General features: G+C 56.4%; 1 protein-coding gene and 1 pseudogene across 4 annotated transcripts in view; one reads left to right on the top strand and one right to left on the bottom strand.

Moving 5' to 3' along the window:
- Nucleotides 1-17,563, bottom strand: part of PODN (podocan) — a 39,650-nt gene extending 22,087 nt beyond the window's left edge. For 2 of the 4 annotated variants that reach the window (XR_005196318.1, XR_005196319.1), the window contains exons 1-7: nucleotides 9,178-9,551; nucleotides 7,700-7,793; nucleotides 4,749-4,813; nucleotides 3,452-3,561; nucleotides 2,103-2,259; nucleotides 1,683-1,798; nucleotides 315-972 (exon numbers count right to left, since the gene is read on the bottom strand). Coding sequence is in view for 2 of the 4 variants with exons in the window: in XM_037729901.1 (XP_037585829.1) it covers nucleotides 315-972; nucleotides 1,683-1,798; nucleotides 2,103-2,259; nucleotides 3,452-3,561; nucleotides 4,749-4,813; nucleotides 7,700-7,793; nucleotides 9,178-9,489 (1,512 nt within the window). In the remaining 2 variants the exon portion in view is untranslated. Of the gene's footprint in view, nucleotides 1-314; nucleotides 973-1,682; nucleotides 1,799-2,102; nucleotides 2,260-3,451; nucleotides 3,562-4,748; nucleotides 4,814-7,699; nucleotides 7,794-9,177; nucleotides 9,558-16,925; nucleotides 17,059-17,489 lie in introns of those variants that run through there. The other 2 variants (XM_037729901.1, XM_037729902.1) reach the window with 2 other exon arrangements.
- Nucleotides 5,369-6,331, top strand: LOC119467721 (annotated as a pseudogene).

Genomic DNA, 17,563 nt, shown 5'->3' with positions numbered 1-17,563 from the left:
AGGTGGTGAGCTCAGCTTAGCCGGACCAGCTGTACTCTATCCCTCGCCCTTGTACCTGCAGGTGGGCTGGGCTGACCCTGGCATGCCAGCCACACCCTGTGCATGGCCCACCTCCTGCCTTCCCTAAGGCCTTGCTTCGCCCTAGCTGGCATCCCCAACAGATAACTGAGGGTGAATGAGTTCAGCCTGGCCATACCTGAGGAACTTCCCTCACCACCCAGCCCTCCTCCTCACCCTTCAGACAGGTGGGCTCAGGGCAGCCATGCCAGTACCCCCCTCCACGGACATGGCCCAGCCCCCTCCCTTCCCCTTACCTGCAGACCAGCGAGGTCCACCCAGGCGCGGGGGCCCAGGGCCCGGCTGCGCAGTCGGTTGCTGGTGAGGTACAGCTCACGCAGCTGGGCCATGCCCGCCAGCGCCCCTCGTGCCAGGGCAGCGAGCTCATTGCGCTTGACCTTCAGCACATGCACATTGCGAGGCAGCCCAGGTGGCAGCGTGTGCAGCCGGTTGCCCGACAGGTCTAGCGAGCGCAGCAGGCGCAGCTTGCGGAAGGCGTCGCGGTGCACCTGCGGGCTGGTGATGCGGTTGTAGCTGAGGTTGAGCTCCTCCAGGAAGTAGGTGGTGGCGAAGTCTTCGCGGCCAATGCCTGTGATCTGGTTGTGCAGGATCATGAGGGTGCGCACGCGGCGAGGCAGGCCACTGGGCACGCGTTCCAGCGCGTTGTTGTACAGGTGCACCGTGTGCAGCCGCTTGAGGCCCTGGAAGGCCAGCGGGTGGATGCCCTGCGCCCGCAGCTGGTTGCTGTGCAGCAGCAGGTACTCCAGGCTGCGGATGGGGGTCAGCACATCCGCATCCACGCTCCGGATGGCGTTCTTCTCCAAGTGCAGCAGCACCAGGCTGCGTGGCAGCCCTGCCGGGACCCGAGACAGGTTGTTGCTGGACAGATCCAGGTACTCCAGGCTCGAGAGCTTCCTGGGGCAGGGAGGGAATCAGGATGCTGGGCAGGAGCTCACACGGTGCTTGTTTCCACCACGATTCCCAAGAGAAGCAGCTGGGGAATTGCCACTAGTTCCTCCCAGCTCTGCCACTCACTGACTAGGGGCCTCAGTCATTGCTCCTTGGGTTGACCCAATGCTATTCTGGTGTAGGAACGATCTGGCATTTTCTAACACACAGGCTGTTTAACCTTTTGATAGCCTTTTGTGGCCACCCTGGTCCCTTATAAAAATGAAAATGCATTTGCCTTCAACAAGAATGTCTGAGTCTCTATTTCATACCAAGAAGCTAGCCTCGGCCAGTGCTTCTTATAGTTAAGGAATCTTGGCAGGACTTATGTATACACAGTACTTGTTCCCAGGGACAGAAATGTCAACAGAGGCACAAGGCTTAAAGTTCCTTCTCCAAAATGCCAGATGTAGGTGATGGGGAGGAAGGCAGCAAATCACACTGCCATGTGTGTACCTATGCAACAATTTTGCATGTTCTTCACATGTACCCCAAAACCTAAAATGCAATAAAATAAATAAATGGGAAAAAAAAGAAGAAAAATGTGGAATTAATTAAAAAAAAAAAAAAAAAGTTCCTTCTCCAGGAAAGGTGGGCAGGGATTCGTGTGAGGGGCTGGGCTGGGTGGTCGGCCCTGAAGGAGCTTCCCGGGCCCCGCAGTCACACCAAGGACTCACCAGAAGGTCTCGTTGTCCAGGCCCTCGTCGGTCAGGTAGTTGTTCTGCAGGTACAGCTCGCGCAGGCTGCTCAGCTCACTGAAGGCCCCCGGGGGGATCTTCTCCAGCTTGTTGTTCTGGGGCATGGAGGGGAAGGGAGGAGAGTGTGAGGGAGGGCCGAAGGCAGGGTCAGGGCCTCCGGATGAGGTGTGGAGAGGAGAGTGGGAAGCCACCAGGAACGGGCTCAGACCTGAAGCATCCCAGGGGTGGTGCCACCAACACCACACACAACCCGCTGGCCAGGTGCCCAGGTTTCTGCCCACTTCTCCGCAGGGCAGCACCTGTGCCCATGTGGGCCTGGGCTCTTTCCCTGCAGGCCCCTGCTCCAGTGCCCTGGCATTGGGGTCTGCAGTGCCCCTCCTCACCCCCTCCCCTGCCCACCTTGAGGTGCAGCTTGTACAGGGCGGGCGGCAGGTGCTTGGGCACGTGGCGCAGGAAGTTGCTGGACAGGATGAGGACCTCGACGTTGCTGGAGCCGTTGAACATGTTGTCTGGCAGCCCGGCGTCCGCCAGCTTGTTGTTGTGCAGGTACACAGACCTGGGGGCCAAGGCGCAGGGCCTTACCCCACCTGGCCCCCCGGCCCTGCGCCAGCTCACCTGGTGAGCCTCCAAACCCTTTCCCAGGCTGAGCCTGGGGCCCAGGGTGCTCTCCTTCGACCCAAACCCAAGGGTACAGAGTTAGAAGCACCTCAGATGTTGCCTACACAGCTGACAGAACTAAGGCCCAGAGGGGCTGTGCCCGACCACAGGTGCTCATGGAAGTTAGTGGGAGAAACAGGATTTCCTGGCCCCTGGCCGAGGCTCCTCCGCACCTTTCAAAGTCTCAGTTGACCCCTGACCGGTTCAGCCCTGGAGCCCTTGCCTGCCTCGCGGTTCCTCCATCCCTGCCTGTCAACCCCACACAGCCTGGCTGTGAGTTCCTAGGACTTCCTAAAAACAGGGCCCCTCTCTGCCCGCCTCTGGCTCTGGCGCCAGCACAGGGCGTGTCTGAGAGGAGGTGACCCTCATCCATTCGGCAAATATGTAGTGAATACGTTATGTAATGTATTAAATAGAGATATGTACATATACGAGGTGTATAAATAAACACATATACGAGGTGCCGGGGCTGTTCTAGACTGAAGGCACAACAGTGGACGCGGCCCTGCCCTCAGGGAGCTAACATACTAGAAGGAGAGAAGACAAGGAACAGAGTCGTCTGTGACAGCTAAGCCTTGCTGTGAGGCCCCTCTGGTGCCTCCGTCTGTGGGATGGGGCCATGCACAGTGGCCCTGGGTCCTCAGGCAGATGGAGAGAGTCAGTGAGATGGCAGACACAGGGTCAGAAGGGCGCTGGGGTTGTCCAGCCCCCAGTCTGTCCTGGAGGTGGCTCCCCTGCAGCCCCCGCTCCACCCATGCCGCCCTGCTCTCTCATACCTATGCTGGGGGTGCTGGCTCCTCCCAACACAGCTCAGCAAAGGGCAGTTCTGCTATTGAAAGATGCTCCCCTCCCCCAGGGCTGGGAAAGCGGGGACACCCTCACTGGTTCCCCACACTTCCTGTAGACAACACGCTGTCCTCGCCTCCCGGCCGGAGTCATCCTCCTCCATTAGGGCCCCTCGGTGTCCCTCCGCCACAGCCCTGAGCACCGGGCCTCCTCTGGGCCTGCCTCTGCCTCACACAGGATGGCAGCCACCACCACAGCCCTTCCCCTTGCCCCAGCCCAAGCCCAGACCACCCCCCACCTCTGACCTCAAGTTTGGCTTCTGGCCAAAGGTGAGCCCATAGATCTTGGTGAGATAGTTGGCAGCAAAGTCCACACTGATCAGGGCGTTTGGCAGGAAGCGGGGTGCCAAAGTCAGCTGGGAAGGGAAGAGTTGGGCCAAAAGAGCAATGGAGGGGCAGAGGCCAGCTCTGGGTCCCATTGGCTGCTGCCTTCGTGGGCCCCCTCACTACGTCTCCTCCCCGTAACCAGGCCATCTTTCTCAAATTGAAACCTGTCCCACCCTCCTGCAAAAACAAAACCAAAACCTCTCTGGCTGTCCTCAGCACTCAGCTTGGCATTCAAGGCCCTTGGGACTTGTCCCCTGCCCTACCCGTCCTCCTGGGCTCATCTTGAGCAGATAAGGGGTAGAAGTGGGTGTAACTTTTACGCCTGATCTCAGCCAAAAGGCCGAGGAGCGATGAGTGTGACTTTAAAGTTGCCCTGGCTGATCCAAGAATGCGGGGACAAGTGAAGAGGCAGGCGTCCGGGTGAGGGATGGGGGCTGGTGTGGTAGGGGCTGAGGGCCTCAGTGGGACTGGATGCGGTGAGGAAGCTCAGGGCCCGGAGGCACCATTTGTGGCTTGGACCAGTGGGGCCATAGGTGGCTGGAGATGCCCCTTATAGAGCTGGGAAGACAGAGGAGGATTGGGTCTGGGTTTGGGGGCTGTGGGCAGGAGCTGTAGCTTCCTTCCAGTGGATGTCTAGGGGAAATGTCAAGGAGGCAGCAGACCTTTGAGTCTCAAGCCCAAGGAGTAGAGAGGGTTGGAGACAGCCACTGGCCATGGCCATGATGCAGATGGGAGATAGAGTCTGGGAGGGCACAGGTCACCTCCAGAGAGTTCAGAGAGAGGAGAGGCTGGGACAGAGCTCTTCAGCACACCAAATATTTTGAGCTTGAGTATGTTTGTGCCTTCACTCATGACATCCCTTCTACTGCCCACCCTGGGGCCCCTGCCTAGAATCCTATTACCCTCCATGGCCCTGCTCAAATGCGCTCTCCTCCAGGAAGCCCTCCAGTTATGCCTTCCCCAGTGGGGATAAGCTCTTCCCTCTCTATAGTCCTGTGGGCTTTGGCTTCTGTCTTCATTACCTGACACATTCTGATGCCCTGAGTTACAGGCATGGGTCCGTGTCCCCCCTACCCCAGACCTAGGGCCATGTCTGAGCAGCAGCAGGGACCCAGTGGCCAGTCCAGAAAGGCCTGCTGAAAATTGAGGGAACTCAGGGAAGACAATGCCTGGAGGACAGTGCAGCACACCCCCCACCCTTCCTCGAGCCCCTCACCTTGTTATTGGCCAAGTATAGGTAGTTGAGGTTGGTCAGATGCTCAAACGCCTTCTCTGGGAGCCCTTCAAAGGACAGGCATCGGTCAGAGCCCTGGATGAAGGAGACGCTACAGGGAAGCACAGCAAGCACCCACCCTCCTCTCCCACCCACCTGCCAGGACTGGGGAGGCAGAGGCAGCTCAGTTCCCCTCCCAAGCAGTCGGGGTGCGGGGCCTGCCCAGCCCTGTTCTTTCTGCTTGCTCACACGAGCCCGCGTTCCGAGGAGGAGGCAGTTATTGTCTACTGAGGGACCGACGCCCTGCTCTGAGTGGGGATGACCCCTGGAGAGGTCAGGCCAGCGGCAGAGCACCCAGGCTGACCCTTTTCTGTCAGGAAGAAGCACTCCCCTCGGGGAGAGCCCCAGAAGGTCAGAGCCCCGTTCACAGGCAGGTGGGCCCCGCCAGGAATGGCCCCACGCAGGGTGGGCCACGGCTCTGGGCCTCCTCACCACCTGGCTTGCCCCTGCCCCATCTGGCAGATGTGTCAGGACTCAGCTGCTAAGGGAGCCTGGCCAGGCTGGCCCTTCTCCAGCCCTGAGGCTGGCCTCTGACCCGCGTTTCTGGGCTCCAAGACCCCCAGATGCAGGACCTCACCCAAGTCTCTAACAAGAGGGAACAGTTACATAAACTGGCAAGTCTCTCCGTGGAGCGGCTGTGTGAGATGATGGTCAATGAGAGGCTTTAGCAACACGAGAGAGGCGGCTGAGCTGACTGCTAAGGAAAGCAAAGCAGGCTGTGATTTCTGCAGCGTGTGTCCAGCCACGGGTTTAAGACACAAAGAAAAAAAGACCACTGGATTGTGGTGATGGTGGCACCACTTACTAAAACTCATCCAATTTTACCTTTAAATTGGGTAAATCTCACGGTATATCAGTGATACCTCAGGAAAGCTGCTTTTTTAAAAATGGAAACAAATATACCCAAATGTCAATAGTAGTTAATTCCAAGTGGCAGAATTACGAGAGATTTTCTCTTTCCATTTTATTTTCCAAAGTTTCTCTCTTAATCAGATGTTATTTTCGTCATCAGGAAAAAAAAACAAAACATCTTTTTTAAAATGTGAGTCTACAGCTCTTGGGTTCTAAAGGCCCTTGGAACAGAAGACCCTACGACCAGGTGCTGGAAGCTCAGCTTCTCCGAAGCCTCTCCCTGCGCATCTCCCAGGTCTTAGAAACACCTGCCTGGGGCGCACAGCTGGGACCAGAAGCCGGCTGGCGAGTGACAGGTTTTCTCTCTCTAGGGAGATTCTTCAAGCAATCACTATGTCAACATACACAGAGGTTCCCTTCTTTCACATGGTGAAGATCAGCGATCCAAACTTATTTAGAAGGCTGAAGAAGCACCATTTGTCCCCATTGGAATGGCAGGCTTATGATTACACAAATGCATATGATTACACAAATTGAAGAGCAGGGGAAATACAAAAATGTCCCTTCATCTGATCCGCATGCATGTGGCAGCCCAAGGCTTCGCTGTAGGAGCAATGACTGTTGGGATGGGCTATTCCCTATATCGGGAATTCTGGGCAAAACCTAAGCCTTAGGAGAGATGCTGTTTTGATCTTGTTGGAGGAGCTTGCTTTAGTTAGATAACTTTTTTTTTTTTTGAGATGGAGCCTTGCTTTGTCGTCCAGGCTGGAGGGCAACGGAGCATTTCGGCTCACCACAACCTCCGCCTCCAGGTTCAAGCAATTCTCCTGCCTCAGCTTCCCAACTAGCTGCGATCACAGGCGCCCACCACCACATCCAGATAATTTTTTGTATTTTTAGTAGAAACAGGGTTTCACCATGTTGGCCAAGCTGGTCTCGAACTCTTGACCTCAGGTGATCCACCTGCTTTGGCCTCCCAAAGTGTTGGGATTACAGCCATAAGCCACCACACCCAGCCTAGTTAGACATCTTGAAACATGTCACCTGAATGCACTTGATGGTGCTGAAATGTCCACCTCCTTAAACTGTTAAGATAAAGTTAATTCTGAAGAGAACAGCAGGCCAGTCCTGAAGTACTCCCAGTTTGCTGCAGAATCTCACGTTTTTGGATGTTATATAAGGTCCTATTTGCCCCAGTTAATTCAACTTTTTTCTGCCTGTCTTGTAGACTTGCTGTCCAAAAGTGCAAGGAATATAACTTGTAAAGCCTCCCACAACTGACAGTATCTATGGGTGTGTTTAAACCAAATTTAGAAAGCTTACAATAAAGCATAGTAATAGTATTTATTAAAGAATCACAATCGCAAACATGAGAATAACTTATGGATTCTAGTTTAGTTCTTTTGTAATTGCAGAATTATATTTTTGCTGCTGTTATATTAGAGTCATTTTAAAATATCATCTTGAAATAGAATTGTGTATTTTAATCACTCACGCAAAGGTAAATTAACACTTTAAAAATGTGTGTGTTCCTTATTTTTTCCATAAGAATTATAAACATTAAACTAAACAAATTACCTATAATGGAATTGATTAATGACTATGAGCCCGCTGTCTTGGCCAGATGGTATACACAAACTTTTATATACTACAGAATGTTATTACACTCGTGAAATTCTCTTGTCTAACCTGAATCTACATGCCATGGTGACAACAAGGTATATGTATTGTTATTAAAGTAAGTGACCATGTCAAAAAAAAAAGAAAGAAAGAAATACCCGTGTGGTATTCAGGCAACAATGGGGAGCCCCTTACCTGTGTGGAGCTGGTTCTCATGAGCCCCGCTGCCAGCCCGGCCCTGCCCTGCCCTCTTCCATCCACACCCCAAGATTCATAGCGCCAAGCTCTCCCCATGGGCACCCAGCATCGCTCAGGCCCCCAAGGCTCCACTTGGTGCCCCTGACCCTGAGCTCTAGGCAGCCCCTCACCTCAGGAAGCCCCCACTTGGCACGCCTGCCCCTTGGCTCTGTGCAGCCCCTCACCTCGGGAAGTCAGGCGGTTGTTTTGCAGGTTCAGCGTCTCCAGCCGGTGCAGCCGGGAGAGCTCCTCAGTGTAGATCTTTTCCAGCTGGTTGTTCTAGGGGGTAGGGGGTAGCGAAGAAGCAGCATCAGCCTAGGGGGGTGTGCCCTGGACTCCGGCCCTTGCCGGCAGCTCCAATCCTAGAATCCAGTCCACCTGCTAGGCACCTCCCTTGGGATCCTCCCCATGGCTGTAGACCCTGGTGTGCCAGCTCTGGGCCAGGCCTGGATATGGGCTCTGGGGCACCACAGTGACCACAACAGGTGTGTGGGTCCTGCCTTCGGGAAGCCACACGTGGACATCAACAGGCAGTTCAGACTCGACGTGCTCTCTCCTCCAGACCTGCTCCTGGAGCATTCCCACCTCGTGACAGGCAGCCACAGCTGCTCCCCAAGCCAGAAACCACTTTTCCTTCTCTTCCTTGGCCCTACAGTCCCCTCTCCCCTTGGAACACATGAAAAGCTGAGGCAGGGACCACCTCCTCCAGAAGCCTTCCTGGATTGGGTTGGGGCTAGATTAGGAGGCTGCTCTGGGCCCCACACACAGCCCTTCCATTGCCATCTGGCATCTATCTGTTTAGGTCTCTGCCTCGCCAACCAACTGTAAGCACCTGAAAGGCAGGGAACACCAAGCCCTGCCCACATGCCCAGCACCCACACAGGACCAGAGGCCCAGTGCAGGTGCCTGAGGGAGCTGATGTGTGGATGAAAGGGCAAAGGAGCCAACAGTAAGAGCTGCCCTCAGAGTGGCCCTTTCCCTCGGTGGCTACCCTGGCCTTGGGCTCCCACGGTCCCCAGCTCAGACCCACCAGTGGGGATGGCCGTCAGTAAGTCACTCTCCCGCACCGGGCCTGGTCGCCTCTGGAAACGAGTGCCGCAGCCCCTCCGTCTCCCCAGGGCTGCTGGGCCGCACAAGGTGAGGATGGGGCACTCTGCACCTGCACTCCAGGGTGCTCCTGGTCTGGACACTGTCCGACTTCTCAAGGTTCCAAATTCTAGCCTCCCCCTTGGCTGGAGACAGCGTTCCCTCCTCCGAGACCCCGGAGTATGCTCAGGGTGCGTCAAGTCTACTTTGCTCTGGTGTTCCTGGCCCTGTAGTGGTGGCTGCGCTTTCAGAGGGTCGGCTGCGGGGCAGGTCTGTGTCCACTTTCAGACAGAGCCTGGCTCCACTTACTGGGCCCAGCCCGGACTCCTCTAAGTAAGCAAAGCGGGTTTTATTGTATAATCACAGTGCTCTGTGACTAGGACACCAGGAGGGGCGTTACCTGCTGTGGCCAGTGCCCCTGAATCTGACCTGCCCCAGCACCCCGTGGCTGGGAGTGGAGAGCCACGCATATTGGAGGTTCTGGGTGAACAGGTTGCTGGGAGTGTCGGGGTTCTGGGATGGGAGCCAAGGGTGTGTGGGGCAGCCCCCGTGACCACGGGTGCAGCGCCGACCTCACCTGCAGGGACAGGTGGTTGGTGTGTTCAGGCAGGTCCCCGGGGAACTCACGCAGGTCAATGCCGCCACAGTCCACGACGCCCTCCTGGGAACAGGCACAGTCTCGAGGGCAACTGACCGCAGCTGGGCCAGGCACGGGCTCCTCAGGGCTCAGGACCAGCACCGGCTCCTCCTCCACAAATTCGTTCTCTTCGGGACTCAGGCTGTGGCTGCCGCTTCGGCCAAATCCCGGGCCCCTTGCGGCAAGCACAGGTCCCAGGTGCAGCTGTGGCGGCAGCAGCAGCAGGAGTAGCAGCGCCCAGCTCTGGGCCATAGTGCCTGCAGGGGGTGCCAAGTCAGATGCACCTGGGCGCCAGGGCTGACGGAACCTGTGAGGTACAGGGGACACAGCTGGGGCCCTCAAAAGTCATGATGGGGGCCCCCCTGGCTACAAAGCAGGGCCCACTCTGGACTGTCCTCAGAGCCCAGTAGATGACTGACTGAACGGCCCTCCGCACCTGCCCAACCCCACCAGGCTGCCTCCAGAGGCGGGCGACGAGGTGAAGCCCTGTCCTCAGGCAGGTCTGCAAAACCTTCTGCAGCCTTCAGCAGGCTTGGCCCCAAGGAGTCTGTACCCCTGTTTCCTAGAAGGGGAAGCCGAGGCATGACCTGGACTGTGCCGAGCCCTTGCTACCCTGGCACTGGCGGCGCGGGAAGACCCTGAGCCTCCTCCAGGAGCCACAGGCCATGGTGAGCCAGCGCTGGCAGTGTGCGTCCCGGCTCTCACGTTCACCATTAGCAGGTCTTCCTGACTTGGTCCTGACTCTTTTCCAGTGGTCCCCTCAACTGCCCCAGTTCTACAGGACTATCGAATAGCTCCTCCCTCCAGGCCTTTGCAAGTGCTGTTCCTTCTGCCTGGGATGCCCTTCCTCTCTTGTGCAATCAGCATTTTCTTTTCTAGGAACCAACTCCAGGGCTGTGAACATGGGAAGAGGGGAAGCAGCGGGACTCTGAGATGCCCCAGAGCTCTCCATGACCATGTTCACCCAGAGCTTGGCATTAGTTGGGTTGGGTTTTGAATAGCAAAGGCGTCTTTTTCCCACACAGAGCTGTGAGCATCTCTCTGTCTGAGTATAGATCAAGCCCAGAGCGCAGCACAGAGAAAGTATCAGTGATTACAGCTGCTACTGCCCTTGCGGCCTCCCAAGTCCCATTCCTGATGTTTATCCCCTTAGCTGGCCTCACCAGGGCCTGATGTGCTCAGCGACCACTGCCAACCTGCCAAAGAGCACTCCCCAGCATGGCCCCCAGGTGCAGCAAGGAAGGAGTACAGAGGATGATCTCAGGCCCACAGAGGAAGATGCTGGAAGATACCATTATCCCAGCAGTCCCATGGCATAGGCTCGGCACTGGGTGGGTTCCTGGGTTCTCTTTACAGGGACTCAGACATCTCTGGGCTGTGATAAGATGTGCTGGGAGCTCAGGTTCACTGACTCAGGTCCCACGGATCCCAGTTTGAGTCCCACCTCTGACCTTGTTGAGCCTCAGTTTCCTTGTCTGTACAATGCAGCTAATACATCTAAATGCACAGCTTCTGTGGAGTAAGATAACAGACGCAAAGCACCTGGCGCCTATTAGGTGATGAGGAGCTGCTGTCACCTCATCACCTGATGCGTAATTATGCACAGTAACATGCCCCACTAAGTGAGCAGCAAGGACAGCAGCAAGGACCTGCTGTGGACACCTCCAGCATGGGGGCATTCACTCCTGAGCTCAGTGGCCACAAGCCCCGGCTCAGGCTGAGCCTCCCTCCCCACCACCAGATCAGACACCATGACCATAAACCAGCTAGAAGGGCCTGGCAAGACCCTGGGCCGAGGAGGGTTTTGTAAACTGGGGAGCTTGGCAATGACGTTGATGTCTGCAGCTAGCAGCCAGAGCTGCAATCTTGGCTCGGTCTCAGCTCTGGCTCTTATGTGACTATAATTGTCTAAGCCTTGGCTTTCTCACCCACCCTTGGGGATAACAGCACTATCCTTATGGGAAGACTGTGAGGGGTCAGTGAAATGTATGTACTGCACATAGTAAGTGCTCAATAAACGTTAGCTTTTCCTGCCACTAATTGTCTGTTCGGTGGGCATAATCTGCACCCCTGCCACACCACTGCCCACTCCAGAATCTCCTGCTCCTTCCCCTTCCCTTGTCTAGCTCTTGCTGGGTTTTTTGTTTTTTTGACAAGGTCTCTGTCACCCAGGCCAGAGTGCAGTGGTGCAATCATAGTTCACCGTAACCTTGAGATCCTGGGCTGAAGTGATCCTCCAGCCTCAGCCTCTCAAGCAACTGGGACTACAGGGGTGCACCACCATGCCGGCCAAAGTTTTAAACTTTGTGTAAAGATGGGGTCTCCCTATGTTGCCCAGGGCGGTCTCAAACTCCTGACCTCAAGTGATCCTCCCACTTTCGCCTCCCAAAATGCTGAGATTACAGGCATGAGTCACTTGGCCTGGCCCTTCGCTTGGGCTTTCTGACGCCATCCCAGGCTCACCTCCTCCCAGAAGATGTTACAGATATTCTACCCGCCTCTGAGTTCCTGCTGCCCCGTGGCATCTGTGGCATTTCAAATACCACTTTGCTTCACTTGGTGGCTCAGCTAGTTCTCTGAATTAAGGGCCCATTTGTGTCTGGGCCTGAACTGGGTACTGGAGACACAGGTGAGGTGGAAAAGATCCCTGTCCTCCATCTGGAGGGGGCAGCAGACGCCGGTACCAATAACCACTGCCCACCCAGACTGGGGGTGGGCAGCGTAAAAAGGGTCCCAAGGAGTTCGAGGCCCTAGAGAAGACAGGAGGGGTGGCAGCCAGGCTTGCTTGGGCCTACAGATCCCCGTGGCATATAAAGACTCAGGTCTCAGCCACTGGCTCGCCAGGGAACCAGGGAGCCCAGCACACACGCAGTTTCCAGGATCCAGGGATCAGTCGACAACAGTGAGTGGCGCCCACAGCAGCCTACCCCATGCTCGCTCCACCGCAGCCCTGCTGCCCCTAGCCCCTGACCCAACATCAGTCTACAGACCATCATTCCCACAGTGCATCATAAACTCCACAGCCAGCTCAGCAGCCGTCAGCCCCTTGCCCATCTGACCCCACTGTAGTCGGGGGTTCTGAGAGGGAAGGCCCAGGCCCAGTCCCCAAATTCAATCAGGGCAGGAGGCCAAGGAGAAGAATCCGGGGGAAGGAGCTCTGGCCCCACATATCCTGTGTACTCACCAGGCAGGCTATTCTGCCTCCTTGCCTTCCGTTTTGTATCTGTAAAAATCTGTAAACTGCATCCATAAAAATATTTAATTTATGTTAACATTCTGCACCATACTGAAAATGTTATCATCACCACTTTACAACTCAGGGAGCTGAGGCCCAGTGGGCTCAGCCAGGGAACAGCTGTTAAGTGGCAAATCTGAGCTCTCAGCTGAGATCATATCAGCAATGCTACACTGCTCTCCCCAAGGCCAAGCATGACAGGGAGCCGGGGATCCACACAGAAGACTCGGCGTGGCTTCTGCCCTCCAGAGGCCCACAGCTGCACTGTCCACTCCATTAGCCACTTGCCACATGTGGCTATTGGGCACTTGAAATGTGGCTGGTTCACATAGAGATGTAAGTGTAAAATGTAGTGTACATGGATTTCAAAGATGTAGTGCAAAAAAGAATGTAAGATACCTTGTTAATATTGATGACATCAAATCCCATTTATTGTTATAGTGATTGCATGATAATATTGTGAATAGGTTAAATAAAGTTTACCAGTTTCATTTTACTCGTTAAAATATGGCTTCTGGCTAGATAAGGTGGCTTATGCCTGTAATCCCAGCACTTTGGGAGGCTGAGACAGGCAGATCACTAGAGCCCAGGAGTTTGAGAGCAGCCTGGGCAAGATGGCAAAACCTCGTCTCCACGAAACATACAAAAAATTAGCCAGGTGAGGTGGCATGCACCTGTAGTCTCAGCTACTCAGGAGACTGAGGTGAGAGGATCACCTGAACCCAGGAGGCTGAGGATGCAGTGAGCTGTGATCGCACCCCTGCACTCTAGCCTGGGTGACAGAGTGAGACTCTGTCTCAAAAAAAAAAAGGCTTCTAGAAAATGTTGCATTGCATATGTGGCTTGCATTTGTGCCTCACATAATATTTCTATTAAACAGTGCTGGTCTGCAGCATTACATGTAAGCCCAGTATTATAATCCCATTCTAAGGGATAACTTTCAGGCAAAAGGGAAAGGGTCACACAAGCAAGGGAGTCCCAGAGGCAAGACAGTCCACACCCACAAGACCATCTGGTGGGGGATAGGGACTGGGAGTGATACAAACAGGCACAGTGGCCACAAGCCCAGGCCACGTGAAGGCCAGGTTAGGCAGTGTGGGCCTTCTCATTGGAAGACGAGGACCACTGAAGGGCAGGAACGTAACACAGGCAAGTTTGTGGGTGGACGTGAGGCTGTGCAATTGGGACAAGTGAGGGCAAAGGGGCCGGACCCTGGCAGAGAGAGAGGTGCTGGACTGCAGGGATGGAGAGGAGAAATTGGAGTAAAGGGAGAGGTAGGAAGAACAGACGGGGCTTCGAGAGTGGTCCCTCCAGCTTGGCCAGCCACTCTCAGGACTGAGAGGTCCTGGGCAGGTCCAGCCCTACTACCTGGTTTGTTGTGTCACCTTGGCCATACCACTGACCCATCTGAGTCTCAGTTTTCCCACTTGTTCGTTTCTTTTTTTTTTTTTAAGTCAGGGTCTCACTCTGTTACCCAGGCTGGAGTGCAACAGCACAAGCATGGCTCACTGCAGCCTTGGGTTCCTGGGCTTAAGTGGTCCTCCCACCTCAGCCTCCCAAGTAGCTGGTATTATAGGCACATGCCACCATACCTGGCACCTGGCTAATGTTTTATTTTTAGAAATGGGGTCTCACTATGTTGCCCAGGCTGTTCTTGAACTTTTGGCCTCCTGCCTCAGCCTCCCAAAGTGCTGGGATTACAGGTGTGAGCCACTGTACCCAACCCTGTTATTCTAAGAATGGAGCAAGATAAGCCCACTTCCCCTTCCCCGGCCCAGTGAGGCCCCTTCTGTGTACCCAGTCATGTGGAAGGTGTGTGGGGAAGAACAGGGGAGCTCCCTGGTCTCCAGGAGTTTCAAGTGCACCCTGTAAGGAACAACTCAAACCCCTGGACAGTGGGGCAGCTCAGCGAGCAGTGTGCTCTTCCTCATGTGGAGCACTTTAGAGGCAGAAGGGCATGAGTTCCAATTCTGACTGCTGTGTAAGCCCGGATGAGTCACTTTGCTGCTCCAAGCCTCTGTTTACTAGTCTAAGAAATGGAGTTGGGAGCTACTTGTGAGAATTAAATGAAATAGCAGGCCCAGCTGTCATCGCTGGGTGACAAGTAAGTGTGACATACCCGGGGTTACTGCTACTGTTACTGAGAAAGTAAGGGGGACCCGCTGTCTCCCCCGACCTCCACCAGGGAACCAAACCTCAAGGCCAAAGAGTGAGATGAAGGTAGGACTAGAAGAAGGAAGGGGAAGGGAGACCCAAATCAAGAGGCGGACCCTCAGCCCCAGCACTGCCTTCCTTCTCCACTCAAACTCAGTGCAAACCAACTGACCACCTGCTCTGTGCTGGGCCCCAAACAGCTGCATCTTACTGACTGTCATAGAAATCCTGGGACTAAGTGTTCGTCTTCCTGTTTTGCAGATTTTGCTCAAGCACAAAGGGCTGGCATTGCTGCCATCCCTAGAAAGCTCCTACTCAAATGCCCCTGCTCAGGGAAGACTCTCCTGCCCCCTTGGCTGGGTTAGGGTGTTTCTGGGTGCTTCCACAGCAACCTTGCCCAGCTTTATCCTTCAAGGCTCAGCTGAACCTGCCCTGTCTCTCCAAGCATGGAGTGGGTGCTCAGGAAATGCTTGCTGAATGAATGACTATGAAAGGCAGAGTTGGAAAAGATCTAAAGATCTGCAATATGATCTGCTCTGACTCCTCCAGTTTGCAAATTAGTGTGTTAAAGGCAAGGCCAAGAGTAAAAGCCTGCCCAGAGCCTTGAGTCGGTCTTGAAGACTGAGCAGGGGTTCTCAGAAACAGCCCCCTAGGCAGAGGTAGGGTGTGACCCAAAGGCAGGGGTGGGGCTGGGGGAGAGGGAGGTGTGTTTAAGGAAGGGTCAACAGGGTGGGAAGCCTAGGTGGCCAAGGGCATCCACCGCCATGCTAGTGTTGATGACAGGGACTCATTGAGAGTTCCAAGCAGGTCACAGTCAGCACTCTCATGTATGACTCCACCAAGCCTAAAAGTGCCACCATTAGTAATCCCCTTCCCTAGACTCAGGCAGAAGGGATAAAGTATGCTCCCACAGATGACATGAACACAGTCGTATGACTTTGGCACTTCTTAACTTGCCCTCTAGGCTAGCAGAGACTGGGTCCTGGGCCCTAAGAGTGGACATGAGGAAGCAGAACTCCCAGACCAGTCCCCGCTGGTCTTTCCCAGGGCTGTCCACGGGCTCTTCTGAGTGACCTACCCCGGAGCGCTGTGCGCCTGCAGACCGTCTTGCCTCCTTGCTCACCATGAGCCCTCCTGCCTCGCCGCTGCCTTCCCAGTGTGGAAGCTTTCTATATAAGAGAGGGATAGGGGACAGGAACACCCAGGGGCTCTCCCAGTTCACACCAGTGGTGGTGCCTCTTGGAGCAGGGTAGACCACAGCTTCCCCTTCCCTAGCCAGCCGGTATTCCGAGGGCAGACTTCGCAGCTCAGGTTGTGTGGGCCCTACAGGTCCGTAAATTCACTCGAAGCGCTGGGCGCGCATCCTCCGCGCCTCCCGGACAGGATCAGTCAGTGACGCGCGCACCCGGGCCAGAGCGCTCGCACCTTGCGGCCGCGCCCGCTCCTTTCCAGAAGGCTGCGGCTGCCTCTCCTAGCCCCAGCCCCGAGGATGCCAGGAGCCTCGCCGCCCCGCCACCACCTCTTCTTCCACCTGACGGCGCGTCAGGTATTCAACGCCACGATCTCGTCCCCAGCCCCTGGCCGGGCTGTGACTCGGGGACTTGCAACCTGGGGCTTCCGCTGCATTCGCAGGAAGGCGCTGACCTCGCTCCTCGTGGTTCGCGGATCCTCACCCCCTACTCCGTCCAGTTGTCCCGGCTGGGAAGCAGCCGCGTAGACAGACAGACGGACTCCAGGCCGCCAGCTGAGAGCTTTGGCTCAGCTAGTGGTTGGCGCTAAGCTGGGGCGGCACTGTGGCCGGGGAAGCCGAGCCCCGGAGGCAAACTTCTGCGCCTCTCCGGGCCTCAGTTTCTCTATCTGTAAAGAGGTCGGAAGCTGGACTTGCTAGGGGCCGGATTGGTTGACGTGGAAAGACGCGGAGATACTCCGGGTCCGAGCACTCATGACGGGGGTCCCCGACCCTGCACAGTTCCACCTGCCCCCCACATTCCCTGTCGCCCGCGACGTCCTCCTACTCCAGCCCCCGCCCCCATCCGCCCTCAGATTCTTTCCAGATGTGCGCAGCGGGAGGGGCCTGGGGACCGGGACCAGCCTCCGCTCAGAAGAGAAGGCCCCTGTCTGGGTCGTGACTGCGCTGGGGTCGTACCCCAGAGGAGGAGATCTGCGGCTGTGCCTTCAGTGCAGGATCCTACAGAGCTGGTGAGATGCGGGGGCCCCGCCCCAGGCAGCTGCTGGAGCCATCCGGAGAGGCGGGGAAGTCTGAGAGCGCTGCCGGGTCTCAGCCCCAGGCCCCTCGGCCCACCCCGGCCGCCCGCGCCCTGTACCTGCTGCGCCCCGCAGGCCGAACGCGCTCCCCCAGTCTCAGCTGCGCTCGGCGGGCTCGGGCTCCTTCCATTCAAGTCAAGCAGGGCGCTCCGCGACGCAAGTTTTGTTGTGGGTTTTCTCTTCCCCGCCTCTCTCCCGCCCCCTCCCCCACTTCCCACCCCCCCGCGAGCATCTGCTGGACGCCGGCCTCCTCCGGACATAGGCGTAGGGTCCCCCCAGGCGCGGGCAGGAGAGGGCCTGCCCCCTCCCAGCGCAGGACTTGGCCGGGCCCCACTTCCCGGGAGGCAGAGCCGCGGCACCGACCCCTCTCAGCCCCGGCAGCCGCACCACGCCCCCGAATCCCCACCCGGGAGTCCAGGAAGGCGGGCTGTCTGGTCCGCGACGCTTCCTAGTTCCCAGCCTTCCGCACTGGAACTGGACCCCCTTTAGGCCCCGACACCTGAAAGGAGGGCCAGGAAGAGGGGTCTTTCCACCCAGTGCCTCTGAGCTGTATCTTCCTCATTACGGAGGATGTTGCAACCGCTCCAGGCACGAGTACCTTTCTGTTCACTCCCCCACCCTGGGGTCCTGGGCCGTGGCTAACGGGGCCGCCAGCCAAGACCCTGCGGGGCC

Source organism: Cebus imitator, unplaced genomic scaffold, assembly GCF_001604975.1.
Source record: "Cebus imitator isolate Cc_AM_T3 unplaced genomic scaffold, Cebus_imitator-1.0 Scaffold322, whole genome shotgun sequence".
In the NCBI taxonomy this organism is placed as follows: Eukaryota; Metazoa; Chordata; class Mammalia; order Primates; family Cebidae; genus Cebus; species Cebus imitator.
This window is presented reverse-complemented; position numbering and strand designations above follow the sequence as displayed.